General features: G+C 52.4%; 1 protein-coding gene across 4 annotated transcripts in view; it reads right to left on the bottom strand.

Annotated features, from left to right (window-relative positions):
* The window catches only part of RBM19 (RNA binding motif protein 19), a 126,505-nt gene that overhangs the window by 108,549 nt on the left and 2,802 nt on the right, over positions 1 to 15,154 (bottom strand). For all 4 annotated transcript variants that reach the window (XM_060028122.2, XM_060028121.1, XM_060028120.1 and 1 more), the window contains exons 3-13: positions 14,968 to 15,093; positions 14,747 to 14,785; positions 14,273 to 14,465; positions 12,889 to 13,097; positions 11,022 to 11,102; positions 6,574 to 6,652; positions 5,569 to 5,640; positions 4,361 to 4,564; positions 2,858 to 2,988; positions 1,925 to 2,046; positions 1,398 to 1,494 (exon numbers count right to left, since the gene is read on the bottom strand). In XM_060028122.2, coding sequence (XP_059884105.1) covers positions 1,398 to 1,494; positions 1,925 to 2,046; positions 2,858 to 2,988; positions 4,361 to 4,564; positions 5,569 to 5,640; positions 6,574 to 6,652; positions 11,022 to 11,102; positions 12,889 to 13,097; positions 14,273 to 14,465; positions 14,747 to 14,785; positions 14,968 to 15,093 — 1,353 coding nt within the window. The remainder of the gene's footprint in view (positions 1 to 1,397; positions 1,495 to 1,924; positions 2,047 to 2,857; positions 2,989 to 4,360; positions 4,565 to 5,568; positions 5,641 to 6,573; positions 6,653 to 11,021; positions 11,103 to 12,888; positions 13,098 to 14,272; positions 14,466 to 14,746; positions 14,786 to 14,967; positions 15,094 to 15,154) is intronic.

The raw sequence follows: 15,154 nt of genomic DNA, 5'->3' as shown, positions 1-15,154 counted from the left end.
CACCCACTCTGGCTTGACGGCTCTGGGTTCCGCATCTGTCGGGGTGAATCAAGAACCCCACGCCTCCCCTCCAGCTTCCCCTCCCCCATCTCCCGCCTGCTCCCTCCCCTCCAGTCATATGTACGGGACTCATGCCAAGTTCATTCCCACCTGAGGGCTTCTGTGAGCTCACCTCTGCCCTCCATTCAATTTCTGCTAGAATGTCGCACCCCTGAGCAGCCTGCCTCCTGCCTCGCTCTCACACCCTCTCCCCTTACTCAGCTTAAGTCTTCTTCAAGCCATCACGCCAACATGCGGCACCTTTAATGAGCTAGTGTCTTCCTCTGCTGGAAGGCTCTAGAAGAGCAGGACTGTTTCCCTTAGGGCCCTGCTCTCTTCCCAGTGCTCAGAGCACTGGTGGGATCTGAACCAGCTGCATCCCCTCCCGACTGGATGAGGTCCGGAGCTGTGCGGCCAACACGGTGCCCACAAGCTCAGCCACTGGGCACCTGAAACGCGGCGCTTCCGAACCCAGTGTAAGACACGCACTGAATTTTAAACACTCAGTGAGGGGAAAGAAAGCAGTGCAAGACTGCTTGTCATTTTTTATATTGTAGATAATGAACTAATAATATCTTGGCCGTATCGAATTAATAGAATAGATTCTATTCTGAAAAATTAACTTTGAAAATTAACTTTGCCTGTTCCTCTTTGCTTTTTAAAAATGTGGCCACTTGGATATTTACAATTCTGTGTGGGGCTCGCATTCTATTTCTGGGGGACAGCGCTGACCTTCAGCATGGGGCAGGGGCAGTAAATGACGATGGCCAGCGAGTTTATGGACCAAATCTATGGATATCCTTGGCCTGCTGGCTGAAAAACACACTCCCAGGTTTTGCCAAAGATGAACTTGGCCACGGCCTAACTGGAGACACAGCATTTAAAGGAAGGTATGTGACCTGGAGAAGCCAAACGGACGGAGGGGGAAGGTCGGAAGGAACAAGGTTAGACTTGGGAGAGGGGGACTGTCAGAGACCTACGACCTACCCCGTGCTCGTCTCAAAGACCTGGGCTGGCTGGGCCCAGAAGTGGGTGGGACCACCTCTGGAGAGTGGTTCAGAGCAAGGGCAGTGGATTCGGGTTGACCTGGGTCACCCCACCTCTGCCTGTTTCCAGGCGTGTGACCCTGGGCCTCCAGTTCTTCATCTGGGAAGTGGGGCGAGAGGAGCACCGCACGCTAAGCGCTCATCGTCAGTTCCTTTCCGCACGTGGCTCCACATTCGCCCACGAGAAGCCAGGGCAGGGTGGATGCTTCCATGGGGGAGGCCCCAGAGGACAAGCTGGTGGACAACCCCAGCCCGACCCCACCCGCTCCCCTGCCCAGAGCCGGGGGCACATCAGACAGGGCGCCCACTCACATGGTCAAACACTTGGCTCTTGGTGGCGCTGTACTTCTGGGCGATGGCGTCGGCCACTGCATTCGGGCCCATGAACAGCGTGTTCCAGTTGTGAGAGCTGAGTCAGAGGCAGAACAGAGAGGTCAGACCGTGGCTGACTGGGGGCAACTGTTTGCAGATGCAAAGCCTGGAAGAAACGCGCTTGTGGGCCTGCCTTCCTAAGTCCCCGAAGCCTCCTCTCCCCCATCTTACTTGGCGTGGGCCAAGTACCAGGGCCTGAAGACAACAAAAGCCACGATGGTATTAATAAGCCCTAACGTCTGTCAAGCGCTTACTCAGCACCAGGGACCAAGCACTTTGCTTACATTGACTCAATCCTTACGACACCACAAAAGTGAGGCACCGCTGACCTTCCCATTTTGCAGATGAGGAAACTGAGGCTCAGCAAAGTTACGGATGAGGGGCTAAAGCCACCACGAGGAGTCAGGGTACCCTGGCAGCTAGGCAAGGAGGGGCAGCCAAAGCCTGGGTCAGAGGCAGGTATGGACCTGGAGCTGTTGGCTTTGTCTTTTGACTCTTTCTTCTTCTTGTAAGACGATGATCCTGGGTCGTCTGCGTCCTCGCTGGCCTCCTTCTTGATGGTGGATGGTAACACGTGGAGCATCCTGCCCTGGAGGAGGACGAGGGGAAGGGGGTAAAGACAGGAAGTGGGCAGGCGCTTCTACATCCTGCCCCGGGTATGTCGGCCTCTCCACGAGGGGGCTGGACCCAGCACTGAGACCCTTGTCGCAAGACGGGGGCCTCGGGCAGGATGCCCACGAGGCCGCCCTGAACCCAGAACGGGGGCCTGGCCATGTGGCACAGGGGCCTGACTTTGTGTCGGGGGACACCTGACAAAGCTTCACAGAGGACGCTGATCGGTTTGTAAGTGACACCTGCAGGGCTCCCCACCCAACTCTGTCCCTGTGAGGGTGTGAGCTCCACGCGGGCAGGAGCCAGGTTCAGCCTGCAGTCACAGGGGATCAATAAATCATGAATGAATGAACGAACGAACGAACAGGAAAGGGAGGCGAGGCAGCCTGGGGCTTCGGCTTGTGTGCTAAGCACGGTATTTGGAAGAAAGCAGCGTTTCTTATATTCTACTGTGGCCATTTCAATGACTGGGTCAAAACTCTTTCTTTCCTTACTCCTTCCTCTTCCAAGTGGTATTTTGAGAGAGCATGTTCATTTAATCCACAGACACTTTTGAAGGGCCCACTATGGGCCAGGTGCTCCTCTAGGGGCTAACGATAGACCCGTGAACAGGACAGAGCAGACCCTGCCCCTGGAGGCAGCTCGGATCAGGAGGCAGCTTCACGTGCATCAGGTGTGCTTCCCTAGAAGCGTGGGTGTGGTTTCGTGCCTGCCCGCACGCGCACACGCCCACAGCCTCTCCCCATCACCTGGGCCCGGCAGCCGCCCGCCACCCCACGGGCCATCACCTGGAACACCTGCCCATCCACCTCCGCGTAGGCCTTCACAGCATGCTCCGGGAACATGAAGGTGACGAAGGCAAAGCCCTTGGGCTTCTTGGTCAGGCTGTCGATGGGGTAATGCAGCTCAGACAGGGGACCTGAGGGTAGGAAGGGCGTCAGTGTCCTGCAGGCCAGAGCTGGGTGAGAAAACTCTGGGCACTAGTCAAGCTATGGGTTTTAACCAGGGAGAGTGTGGAGCTGCTGCCGCCGCTTGGCCCAGGACAGAAGGTGGCAAGGGGCTGCCGTGAGACCCCCTCATGGGTCAGGGTGTCCTTCCACAACCCTTCGTGTGTCTATTCTGAGAGCAGAGGTGTCTGGCCTGGATCCTCCTGCATCACATACTATACATGTGGCCTCGGGCAAGCCACAGGGTTTTACGGGCCTCAGGCTTCTCATCTGTAAAATGGTATCGTTAAGAATACCCAGCTCGGAGGACGGCGGGGAGGGTTAAACGCACTAATACGTGTCATGTACTAAACAGTGCCTGCTGGTGACGTAGGGCCACAGAAGTGTCTGCTGGGATATTATTACGATGCTCACATTAAAGTACACACCTTCCACTCTGAACACCAGGGTGTGACCAAGTCCTCCTTCCCCGGCTTTATCTTCCCGGATGGATACTTCGAGTCTACTGATGACCCCCTCTCCAGTGCCTGGCCCTGCCACGTAAACCAGGGCACCAGCCTGTGCGGGAAGATCTGGCGACAGGACAGCAGGACACAGGCCAGGAGGTGACACCAATTTGTCTGATCGCAGAATCCTACTCAGGGCCTCCTTGTCCAGAAGACAAGCACTCGGCTGAGCTCGGATCCCCTGCAACCCACAACTGGTCTCCGAAGAGAAGCGGGGAGACGCTCCAGGGGATCTTAAAAGCACCTAGACCTCGCCCTGCCATTCTGAGCCCTAACTTCCTTCCCTTCAACAACCACGACCTTACAAACAAGCACAGCTCCATGTGCCAAGGTGAACTACAGGCCTTCAAGTCTGTGTCCTGCAAAATAAAGCCAGCAACCACAACAATGAAAACGGCCCTCACTAGCAAATGCATCCGGATGCCCGGTCTGGAGAGCAAGACTATTTAGACAGCAGAGTTCAGACTGGGGAGCACTTCATATCAACACACACAGTGAGTGGGCTTCCAAGAGCAGAGCAAGGGTTCAGATACCAGGGACATCTCAGAAAACTGTACCCAAACCCCGTCAGTTCTGAGTTTAGTGAGTGAAAGCTAAGGGAGTCTGGGTTCAGACCACGAAAGGTGCCTGGGATGCCATCTAGGACTTCGAGTTCTGCTGTCTACATACTGTTTGAATCTTCACAGCAGCTCAGAGATGGTGAGGCCCATTTTATGGATGAGAAAACTGAGGCCAGAGGGGGCCGTCATTAGCCCAAGGTCAAGAGCTGCAGGAGGCACATGGGGACTCGGACCACCCGCTGCAGGTGCCTGTGGTGAGCCGGAGGCCACGCCCCTACCGTATTTGGAGAAGAGCTTCTCCAGGTCTTCCTCGGAGCTGGTGTAGGGCAGGTTTCGCACAAAGAGCCTCCCAGAGTCGGCCAGGTCCTCTTCTTCTTCATGCTCCCCGAGTGTCCGGCCTTGCCAGGGTTTGGCGCTATTCTCTGGGGGCACCTTGGCTGCGGGGACGTTCTTTTCCCTAAACACCTCGATGTAGCGTCCACCTGCACAAGGAGAGGCAGTCAGGGCCCCGGGGGAGGCCCGGAACCTGCCAGCTTCCAGACTCTGTTGCTGCCTTCCGGAAGCCATGGTGAAGGTGGCTGGTGACAGCGCCAGACACCAGGCTCTGTTAACCAGGGTGGCGGCCCCAGCCAAAGCCAGGCCTCAATCTCACTTATCCTGTGAGCTCGGCTTTAGCTCAGGGGGGAGCCTGCCTGGGCCGCCTGGCCCATGGGGCCGCATCCTCCCAATTCCAGGGCACGGCCCCTGGCACTGCCCTGGGAATCATCTCACGTGACAGCCCAACCCTGAAGAGCCACCTTGTGCTGCTGCTGAACTGCGTCCGTGCACTGCCCCGGGCTCCTGATTAGACCACGACCACCACCATCACCTCCACATGCACACGGCAGGTGCTCAGTAAACACCTACCACCTGACTTGCTAGCAAGACCGCTTAGGTTTCTCCTCTTCCCTAACAGAACTTGTGTCTTCACAAGGGGTCAATGGCTGGACCTGAATCACCTGTCCATACCAGGGATAGGCCAAAGAGCACGTCCTTGGATATCTTGTTCAGGTGACCTCCCAGCTCCAGACCCTGTACTTGCTGTTCCCTGTACTGGAACGGCCCCACTCCACAAAGCCAGAGCTGGCTCCCTTTACCCCTCTGGCTTTTGTTCTGGTGTCGCCGGCTTAGTGTGGCCCAAGCTGACACGATCCTGTTTAAAATGCGCCTCCTCCAATCCCGGCCCTCTCCTGCATCTGTCCACAGCACGGCCCCTCTGGTTACCGCCTGTCTCTCCCCTCTCGATGTCAGTTTCCTCTACAGGAAACTTAGCCTAATCTCTGCCCCAGGAGGGCGGGGGCTTTGGTCTGTTCTGCTCACGGCTGTATCCTCCGTGCCCAGGGCAGTGCCCGGCAGGCACACAGCAGGCCCTCAATATAACCTTACAGAGCAACTGAATGAGCGAACCCCTGCCACCTCGTGGCGTGGGGCCGCCGAGCACCCTTACCCATGTATTCCCTGTTGCATTTCAGAGCCTTCCTCACTTCCTCTTCACTGCTGAAATCCACAAAGACGTACCCTGTGAAAGGACCAAGACAAAGGTAAGGGCTGCAGGCCCTGCAGACAATCGTGGGAGTCACGGAGGAACACCCACACTGTGCTAGGTGTTTGGGGGAATCTGAGCAGAAAGGGGGGGGAACCTGTACTTTTCGCCCAATCTCCAAAATGCAGACACTCCCTGATGCCCCCCAGGCAAATTTCCCTTTGTAGGCAGCGTTCGGAAACGGGAGGGCCTTGGCCTGCCTCCCAGCCTCACCCTGTCCTGACCAGTGCCTGCTCTTTGACCTTCTCTGGACAAATGCCTGTGGGTGCGGTGCTGCAACCCAGCCTGGCACCAAGGGGCCACCTCCACAGTGACTGCCCGTCAGTGCCCGCGGCCCTGACTTGCACAGACGAGCGTGTGGAGTCTTCCCTGAACACGAGAGACCTCGCCTCCCCACTTTTCTAGGAGTCAAGCGACGTGCGCTCGGACACACAGCTAACGCGTGGCCGTGCCGTAACCTGCGCCAAAGCCTGTGGGTTTTGGTCTCTATTACAAGACCCTCCCCTGGGGGGCTGCAAAAGCCCCCACCCAGCCCACCTGTCCTTGGGCCCCGCCCCTGGACCCTTCCCTCACCAGCCAGGGGGCCATCCTGAATCTGATCACGGCCTCCCCTTGCTTTGAGCCCCCGGTGGGCCCCTGCATCTGGGCTGAAGGCCGCAGTCATTACTGAGCCCCCAGGCCTGGGGACTGGGCCCTGCCTGCGCAGGTGAAAACCTCACACTAGGCTGCCAGCGGCAGGGGACAAGAGGCAGACCCCTGTCCTGAGCACCTTCACCACATCCACAGAAGTGGGGACCACAAATAGGAAAGAAAGTAGCTGCCCTCCAAACACCTCCACAGTTCCACTGCCCCAAGCTTCCAGCTCTAGCATCCGCCTCTCCAGCCCCCTCGAAACAGCCCAGACCTTACCTGTTTTGTTTCCATGGGCATTTCTCACTATTCGAATGGCCACCGGTTTCAGGGGTGCCAGGAATTCCATGACATGTTTCTGTGAGGAGAAGAAAAGTTTTTTCCCAAAAGTGCAAACCGAATAAAGAAACATGGGTCAAATTTCTGAATTCAGAAAGGACACCGAAGTGTTCCACCTTTTGTAGTCTCTCTCTTTCCTCTAAATTATACACATTTTCTCCATCGTAAATTAAAACCGCCTTGGAAAAGAAATTTTTTTTTAAGTTGGAGAAGAAACAAGGAGTGTAAATACAGAATAGTAATGGCACCATTGGTATTTTAAGGTACTGCTTCTGATCTTTCTTTCCCAACTACCTTTTTACTTAATTGGGGTAAAATCCAGCTTTCTTCACGTGTCATCAAAGCATGATTATTTGTCCATGTTACTTCACGGGGATGATACACATAGAGTACTGTTGTAGATGGTTCCCAATTTTCTTAACTACTTCTTTATTATTTGGACGTGAGGGTGATTTAAACTCTTTTTAAAAAATGCACAAACACAGAGAGTAAAAAATTTAGCAAATACTGAAAAGCCCCAAGAAGAAAACAAAAATGGTCCTAACTGCAAGGCCCAGATCACCTTGTTGGCACTCCAGACGGGGCCAAGTGTTCCCTGATGGGGGTGGGGTGGGGACTTTCCCCCGCTGAGACCCACTAATTTAACCACTTCTCTAGTGATATAGCGTAGAGGTTGTTTCCAGTTTTTTGTTTTTATAAATAAAATGACACAAATTAATACATTAATTTATAAATAAAATTAGAATTAGAAAATGCGGCAATGAACACTCTTGCACTGACCTCTTGGTGTACCTGGCTGATTCGCCTGTAGTGCAAATTCCCAGCAAGGTAACTGCTAGGTCAAAGGTACGTACATATATTTTAAATTCTGACTGATGCTTCCAGATTGCCTTCCAAAAGGCTTCACCGCAAACTTCCCCCAACAGTGCGTGAAACAATTTATTACTGAACTTAAAAAATTTCTGCAAAAATGTAACCTTCCTGTTTTGATCTGTATTTCTTTAATTATGAGTGAACTCAGGCATATTTCCCAGCCATTTGAATTCTTTCTCTTAGAAGACCTCCTATCTTTCGTCCACTTTTCTATTGGGTCATACGTAGGTCCCAATATCTACTTACCTATTTGTAAATGAAAGAAGCAGGTTTTTGTCTGTTGTTTGTGTTATACATGTCTGTTGTTTGTCTTTTGACTTTATGACAAAAAGTTGCCTTAGAGAAGTTTTAAATGTTATCTAGTCAATTAATCCATCTTTTTCTTATGACTACCAAGTTCTGCAAACTGCTTAGAAAGGCATTCTTTTTTTTTTTAATTGAAGTATAGTTGATTTACAATGTCGTGTTAGTTTCTGGTGTACAGAAAAGCAATTCGGTTATATGTGTATATATATATGTATGTGTATACGCATGTGTGTGTGTACATACGTGTATATACGTGTATGTATACATACACTTTTTCATATTCTTTTCCATTATGGTTTATTACAGGATATGGAATACAGAAAAGCATTTTTCATTCCAAGATTACAAGTAAATTCAATGCTTTCTCCTAGAACTTTTATTGGCTCAGTTTTTTATCTTAAATCCTTGATGCATCTGAAATTTAGCTTGCTATGAGGAGTAAGGCGGGGCTCCACCTTTTTTTTTTCTTCACAAAAGTTAACTGGTTGTCCCATTACTATTTATAGAAAAATCTCTCTTCTCTTCATTGATATGAGACACCCTATCCTAAATTAGATGCTTATACATATGTGAGTCTATTTCTGAATTCAATTCTATTGAGTTAACCTGTGAACAGCTTCACCTGAACCAAACTGTTTTAATTACTGTAGCTTTAAAACATGTTTCAACATCTTGCAGGGGAAGGGTCTATTCCCACAGGATGTTCCCAGCTGTTCTCCGGGATCCCACCCCCACTCCCCCAATCCTGACGAAACTCTGTGATCCCACTGAATTTACTCATTTATTTGCTAATTAGGGAGGAACTGGCATTTTTACTTTCTAAGAATGTATGGCTTTACATTTATGTTAGCATTCGTTTAAATCCCTCAGTGGAATTGAACATTTTCTTTGTATAGAACCTATAAAACTTTTATTAGAATACCTATAAAGTCCCCAATACATAATTTTCATTAGAATATCTAGAAATAGACTGTCTTTCCGTTTCTTCCTTCCCTTCCTTCCTTCCTTTTTTTCTTTCTCTTTCATAAAAGTAATCTGTTTTTCCATTACATTTTCTGTTACCGTTTGTGGAAAAAAGTGATCATTTTTCATGTATTTATTTGCAAAAGTCCATCTAATGTCCCCCGTCCCCACTGAAGCACATGATTTTCTGCATGGTTGGTACTGACAGAACTCTGACTCTAAATTAGCAGACAATTCACATAGTCCGGTAGAACCCAAATGCTTGTTACTCCGAAATCCGATTAAGTTTTATTTAAAAAAATAATTAGCAAATATACAGACTCAAAAAAGGTAGTACTTTGAGAAAAAAAGAGCATAAAATATAATCAGGCACTTTCCAAAAGAGGATACACACATGATACACAAACGTGAAAGAATGATCGACCTCACGAATCATCGAAAATATAAATCAAAATGAGATACCATTTTGACCTGTCACATTGGTAAAGATTAATACCCAGGGTTCACAAAAATGTGCACTCTCATTCTCTGCTAAGGGAGTATAAACTGGCCAGGCTTCCAGAGGGCAACTGGCACTCTGTATCAAAGACTTAAAAATGTACTGAATACACGGATGTGCTTAATACAGTACTTATCTGGAGCAAGGGTTGGCAAACGATAGCCCACAGGCCAAATACTGCCCACGGCCTGCAAGCTAATAGTTTTTACATTTTCCAAGGATTATCAAAAAAAAAAAAAAAAAGTGCAATAGCCCATATAGCTCACAAAGCCTAAAATATGCACTAAATGATGTTGATAGAAAAACATCTGTTGACCTCTGATCTCAAGAAATGCGCTGACTGCATTATTATTCAAATCAGCAGAAGACTGGAAACAATCCCCATGTCTCAATTTAGGAGGTTGGGTGAGCGTAACACAGTGTGTCCAGAGTAAAGAATAGCATGCAACGTGAAAAATGATGCTGTAACAGAATATTCACTATTCAGAGATATTTATGACATAATGTGATGAGGAAGGAAAAAGAGTTGCAAAATAGTTCCTACTGTAGGATTGCTTTTTAAAAAGAAAAGACACAGGACTTCCCTGGTGGTGCAGTGATTAAGAATCTGCCTGCCAACGTAGGGGACACAGGTCAAGCCCTGGTCCGGGAAGATCCCACATGCCGCGGAGCAACTAAGCCCATGCGCCACAACTACTGAGCCTGTACTCTAGAGCCCGCGAGTCACGACTACTGAGCCCGCGTGCCACGACTACTGAAGCCCACGTGCCTAGAGCCCATGCTCCACAACAAGAGAAGCCACCGCAATTAGAAGCCCGCGCACCGCCACGAAGAGTAGCCCCCTCTCACCGCAACTAGAGAAAGCCCAGGCGCGGTAATGAAGACCCAACGCAACCAAAGATAATTTAATTAATTAATTAAAAAAAAAAAAAGAAAAACACAGGTCAACGTTTCTATACAAAGAAAAAGATGTCTAAGAAGATATACTGAGAATTCATTACTGGTTGTCAGGAATATAGACGTGGGGGATTGAGGGGGGCTTGCTCCAGTTTGCCTGGGACAGTCTTTACTCCTATAGTAATCAGACCTGTAGGTAATTAGCTCTGCATCCTGGTACCCCATCTGGTTAGCACTTCTCTCTCAACACAGTTTGCTTGGCAATTTATAGAGTGATAGGTAATTTTTACTTCTTGTTGTTTAGCTACATTAAAAAACATTTCCTAGGCTGAACTTCTACTACTTTCACGAGGAGGGAAATTGACAAAGTGTTCTCTCCTGTGTAGACCCAGAGTCAGCAAACTACAGTACGCAGGCCAAACGTGGCCCACTGCCTGCTTCTGTAAATAAAGCTTTACTGGCACACGGCCAGGCCTATTTGGCCACCTCTCACCTCGGGCTGCCTCTGTGCTACAGCAGGGTTGAGTAGTCGTAGCACAGACCATACTGATCACAAAGCCCTGAGTATTCACTAGCTGGTCCTTTTTAATTTTTCAGCAGAAGTATGCCCGCCCCTAGCATAGGTGACTGGTGACTGAGACCAGTCCTTCCTGGTCTCATATAGGCGGCCCTGTTTCCCGACCGTGACGATGCCCGAGATCCTGTGTGTCAGTCGTTCTGGCCCCCAGTTCCCTCCGGCTGAAGTCCTCAGCTGATCCCGAAGCTCCCGTGCAGCAGAGGCTCCTGGGACCCTCACCCTTGTCTCCTGCTCCCCGGGGGCTCCTCACCCCGCCCCGTTACTGGCGCGTACCTCTGTGACATTGAACGGGGCTCCCCGCAGCTTCACGGTGTGGGTGGTGGTGCGTTCCTTCTGGTTGGCTGGTGTCTCGGTCTGAGTGATGGCAAAGAACAGAAACGGCCACAGTGAGCTCCCGGGTGCAGCCGCAGGAGGTGCCGACCCGGGCGTCGCAGTGAACGCTGCAAGGCCCCTGGCGCCAGGGCCAGCTGGCAATGCCGGAAGCATCGTGCCTGCCAAGGAGGCAGAGTCTGGCCAGAGCCTGCGGTAGGAGGTGCCAAGCCTCCACGTGCCCCTGAGATGAGGGCCAGAACCACAGGCCGGCTCACTGGGGGTCTGCTCACAGGGGCGCCAGGCCACACGGAGGGGCAGAGCCTGGGAAGGAGCCCTGAGGTACGGTGACATTTGCTACCACTTATTTAGGGCGTATTCTGTGCCAGATGTTGTGAACTTTGCAGACACAGCTGTCCTCCTGAATCTTTAAAACAATCTTACAGGGTTTGGGACGTCTTCTGTAGTTTTAGAATCGAAACAGCTCTGAGGAACCTAATCTTTTGGTTAATTCGTTTGGTAACAAAACCTGCCCTGACTTAGACTCATTTGCCGGCAAAGCCCACTCTGAGCTGTTACGTCACAATTTAGGGTTTACGTCTACCCCAAGTAGATGAGCAATCATTTCTAGCTTCACTGCAGAAACAGTCCTGTGCTTTTATGGACCCGTATAAGTTATGGGGTATCTCCCTGAAACCTGGAGCTTCTGATTTCCAGTGCGCACCCAGGTGCAGGGGTTTTGGAAACTGGACACAGAGACCAGTGCTCTGCTGGGCATCACCTTACATGACGAAGATCAGAGGCCCAGAGAGAAGCGCCTCACCCCATCCCACGGCCACTCCACATCAGGTCAGAGGCCCAGAGAGAAGCGCCTCACCCCATCCCACGGCCACTCCACATCAGGTCAGAGGCCCAGAGAGAAGCGCCTCACCCCATCCCACGGCCACTCCACATCAGGTCAGAGGCCCAGAGAGAAGCGCCTCACCCCATCCCACGGCCACTCCACATCAGGGCTGGGATGCGAACCCACGGCTCCCTGACTTAGCCACACTCGACTACCTCTTTAGAATTTCTAGGAGAAAAGGACAGGAGATGGCAATTAGAAGGGAAAGAGAATGAACGGAGGGAGAGGGGGAAGGAGAAAGAGGAGGAGGGAGATGAAGGAATGAAGACCCAAAGGATGTGTGAAGCTGCCCTAAGCAGAGCGGACCCCTGGGTGGAAGACGGGGCGGCCATCCCCAGAGGAAGCACCCACATTTATGACCTAGACTCCAGAGCCCAGCAGACCTGGGTCTGGGTGCTGACCCCACCGCTTCCCAGCCAAAACCTTGAGTGAGTCACTTCCTTTCTCTGGGCCTCAGTTTCCTCACCTGTAAAAGGGGACAAGAATCCCCATCCCCCAAGATTCCCATGAGATTCAACGACAAATGACATGCCAGGTACTGAACCTCACATGCAGTAAGTGCTCAATTAATTTCATCCATTATTGTTGATCACGGGCTCGCACCTGTCTACTTTGCTAGTAACTGCGAAGTACAATATGCTTGGGATACTTTTTCCGCTCATTTATGCCCCCCTCCCCCCCAAGTCAAGAGGGGCAGGCAGCCTCTGCGTTAGCGACAGGGAATAAATTCAGAGAGGGAAGATGCTTGCCCAGGGTCACACAGCAAGCAAGCAGCAGTACCGAGACCTGAAGACAGGTCTCTGGGCCGCTGAGCTGTCTTTCCCCGACGTTACAGGCCCCGACAAAGGGGCTGCAGGGAACGTGGGCGAGGGCCAAGCAGACCTCCTCCCTCCCCAGGCTCCCAAGCTCACCCCGATGCACACGCACCTCGGCTCGGGCCGCCTCCCTGTCCTGCTGGGCGGCGGGGGTGCAGGAACCCTCTTCCTCGGCCTCGCTCCCTTCCTCGCAGTTCACGGCTTCATCTTCACTCTCCTCTGAGGATGGCGACTCGGCCTCCACCACCTTGGATTTCAGGTAATCCATGTCTGACAGCTCCTTCCGTGTGGCTGCCTTGGGTTCGAGGCTGCTGTCCTCCTCTGGAAAAACGGAGAGGTTGGGAGCCGGTGACGGTTGTGAGCAAACGAGAGGGCTGGAGGCAGACAGCATGGGGGTGTGACCGGTGGGTGGCACGTAAGGTGCCAAGCCTGAGGTGACCAGGGGCCCCGTGCCAAGCAGCCAGTCCCCAGTAGGTCCTTGAATAAATACCGTCAAGTGGGGAGAAACTGATGGAGTTTTGACAGTTTCCATGCTACACACTAAGAACTTCGGGGTTCCCTCACCAGCCTCGCCAACTGCCTACAGAGAGGACTCTCACTCCTCGATCAAAACACACCAGGGGCTCCCAGATGCTCTCAGGGTGAAACCCAAACTCCTCGTCGGGCCCGGTGAGCTCACTGGCTTCTCACCGGCTCCCACTGCTGCAGCCACCCTGAGCCATGTGGAACCCCCCTCCAAGTTCCTGTTTTTCCTTCCCTCTGTGCCTTTGCCATGCCGTTCCCTCTGCCTGGAACCCCTTCCCTCACCCCATCCCTTCTGAGTCGCACCAACTCCCAGTGAGTCCTTCGGATCCCAGCTTTGCAGAGACTTTACCAGCCATAAAACTCACGTTAAATTCATTCCCTCATCTTTTAACCAAAGTCGATTCCCACCCACGACCACGGCAGTCACCACGCTGAGCCACAGTCGCTCACAGGTCCACACGCCCCCCCATGACACTGTGACCCCCTTCTGAGGACAGAGGTTCACTCCCTCAGTCCTGTGCTCAAGGGCCACCTCCTCGGAGGCCTTCCCCGGTGACTCTCCCGTCCCCCTTTCCTACATTCCTCCCTTTCCTGCTTTCTCCCTGCAGCACCAGTATTCACATCATATACTAAATAGGAGACCAATGTCTTTATTGTTTCTCTCCCCAACCAGGGCGACAGCTCCACGGGGGCAGGATTCCCTGTCTTTTGCTCACTCCTATATCCCCAATGCCTGAAATAGCGCATGGCATACAGTTGGTGCTCAATCAATATCTGAGTGAGTAATCAACTGACTGAATAAGGAACCAGGATCGGTCAAAGCCGACGTACCCGCAAGCGGGATAATCACTGCTCCACGGGGCAGCGGCTGACTCGCAGTCTCCTGGGCCCGCCGCGCAGGGGCCCCAGGTCATGTGTGCACAGGCCTGGGCGCTGCAGGGCGCGCACTCAGGTAGGGGCCACACCCTTACCTTCCGGGGCCTCTCCGGCTCCCTCCTCCTCACTCTCCTGCCCTGAGTCGGAGTCAAAGTTCAGGTAGTCTTTGGCCAAGTTGTTCTTCCCTTTCGAGGGCTCAACGTCCAGGGCATCATTCGCCCAGGTGGCCACCTGCGTCCGCTTCTGGTGAACTGACAGGAACTCCTGGAACTCGTTATCTTCCCTCAGCTGCAGGTGCCGGGTGGCAGGGAAGCAGGAAGGAGGGAGAACAGGCAGAGAAGGCTCAGGCAGGGCTCACCCTTGCTAACTCTTCAGAGGGTAAGCACATCTTCCGAGGCCATTTCCCCCAGTCTCTAGAGGACCTCTGGGGCCAGCTGGGTCAGTCCCAGGGAGGGCGGCATGGATTCTTCATCAGACAGAAAGACCAAGGCGCCACAGCCATGGCAAGGCACTGACTGCCGGGCCCGCCCTCGCCGCCCGCCTTCCGCTTGTCACGAGGACAGACTCACCTTCTCCAGTTCACCTGCTACCTTTTTCTTCTTGTCATCCTAAAAACAGAAGGCACAGGTGGTGAGGGTCACGATGAAAGGAGATGGAAACGCACTGCCCTGGGAGGGCTGCTTTCGGGAACCATCCGAGAGGGATTCTCAGGTCCCTCCCCCTCCCCTGCCTTCCCGGGGTGACCACCCTGCTGACACCCGGATGCAGCCAGGAGTGACCATCCATGCACCTTCTTAGTTTCTGGGGAGATGGAGTCTTTGTCTTTCGGAGGGGGCTTGGGCTGGCTTGTTTTCTGGGCATGCTTGCTCCAGGCTCGGGGCTTTGTCGGGTCCCCAAACGACTTGCAGAACTCTACCTGCGAGGGACAGAGAGAGGGATGATGACACCTGCCACCACGCCCGGCACAGGCAATTCAG

The sequence above is a fragment of the Delphinus delphis genome, chromosome 13 (genome assembly GCF_949987515.2).
Source record: "Delphinus delphis chromosome 13, mDelDel1.2, whole genome shotgun sequence".
Lineage (NCBI taxonomy): Eukaryota > Metazoa > Chordata > Mammalia > Artiodactyla > Delphinidae > Delphinus > Delphinus delphis.
The sequence above is the reverse complement of the archived record's forward strand: the minus strand, read 5'-3'. Positions and strand labels throughout refer to the sequence as shown.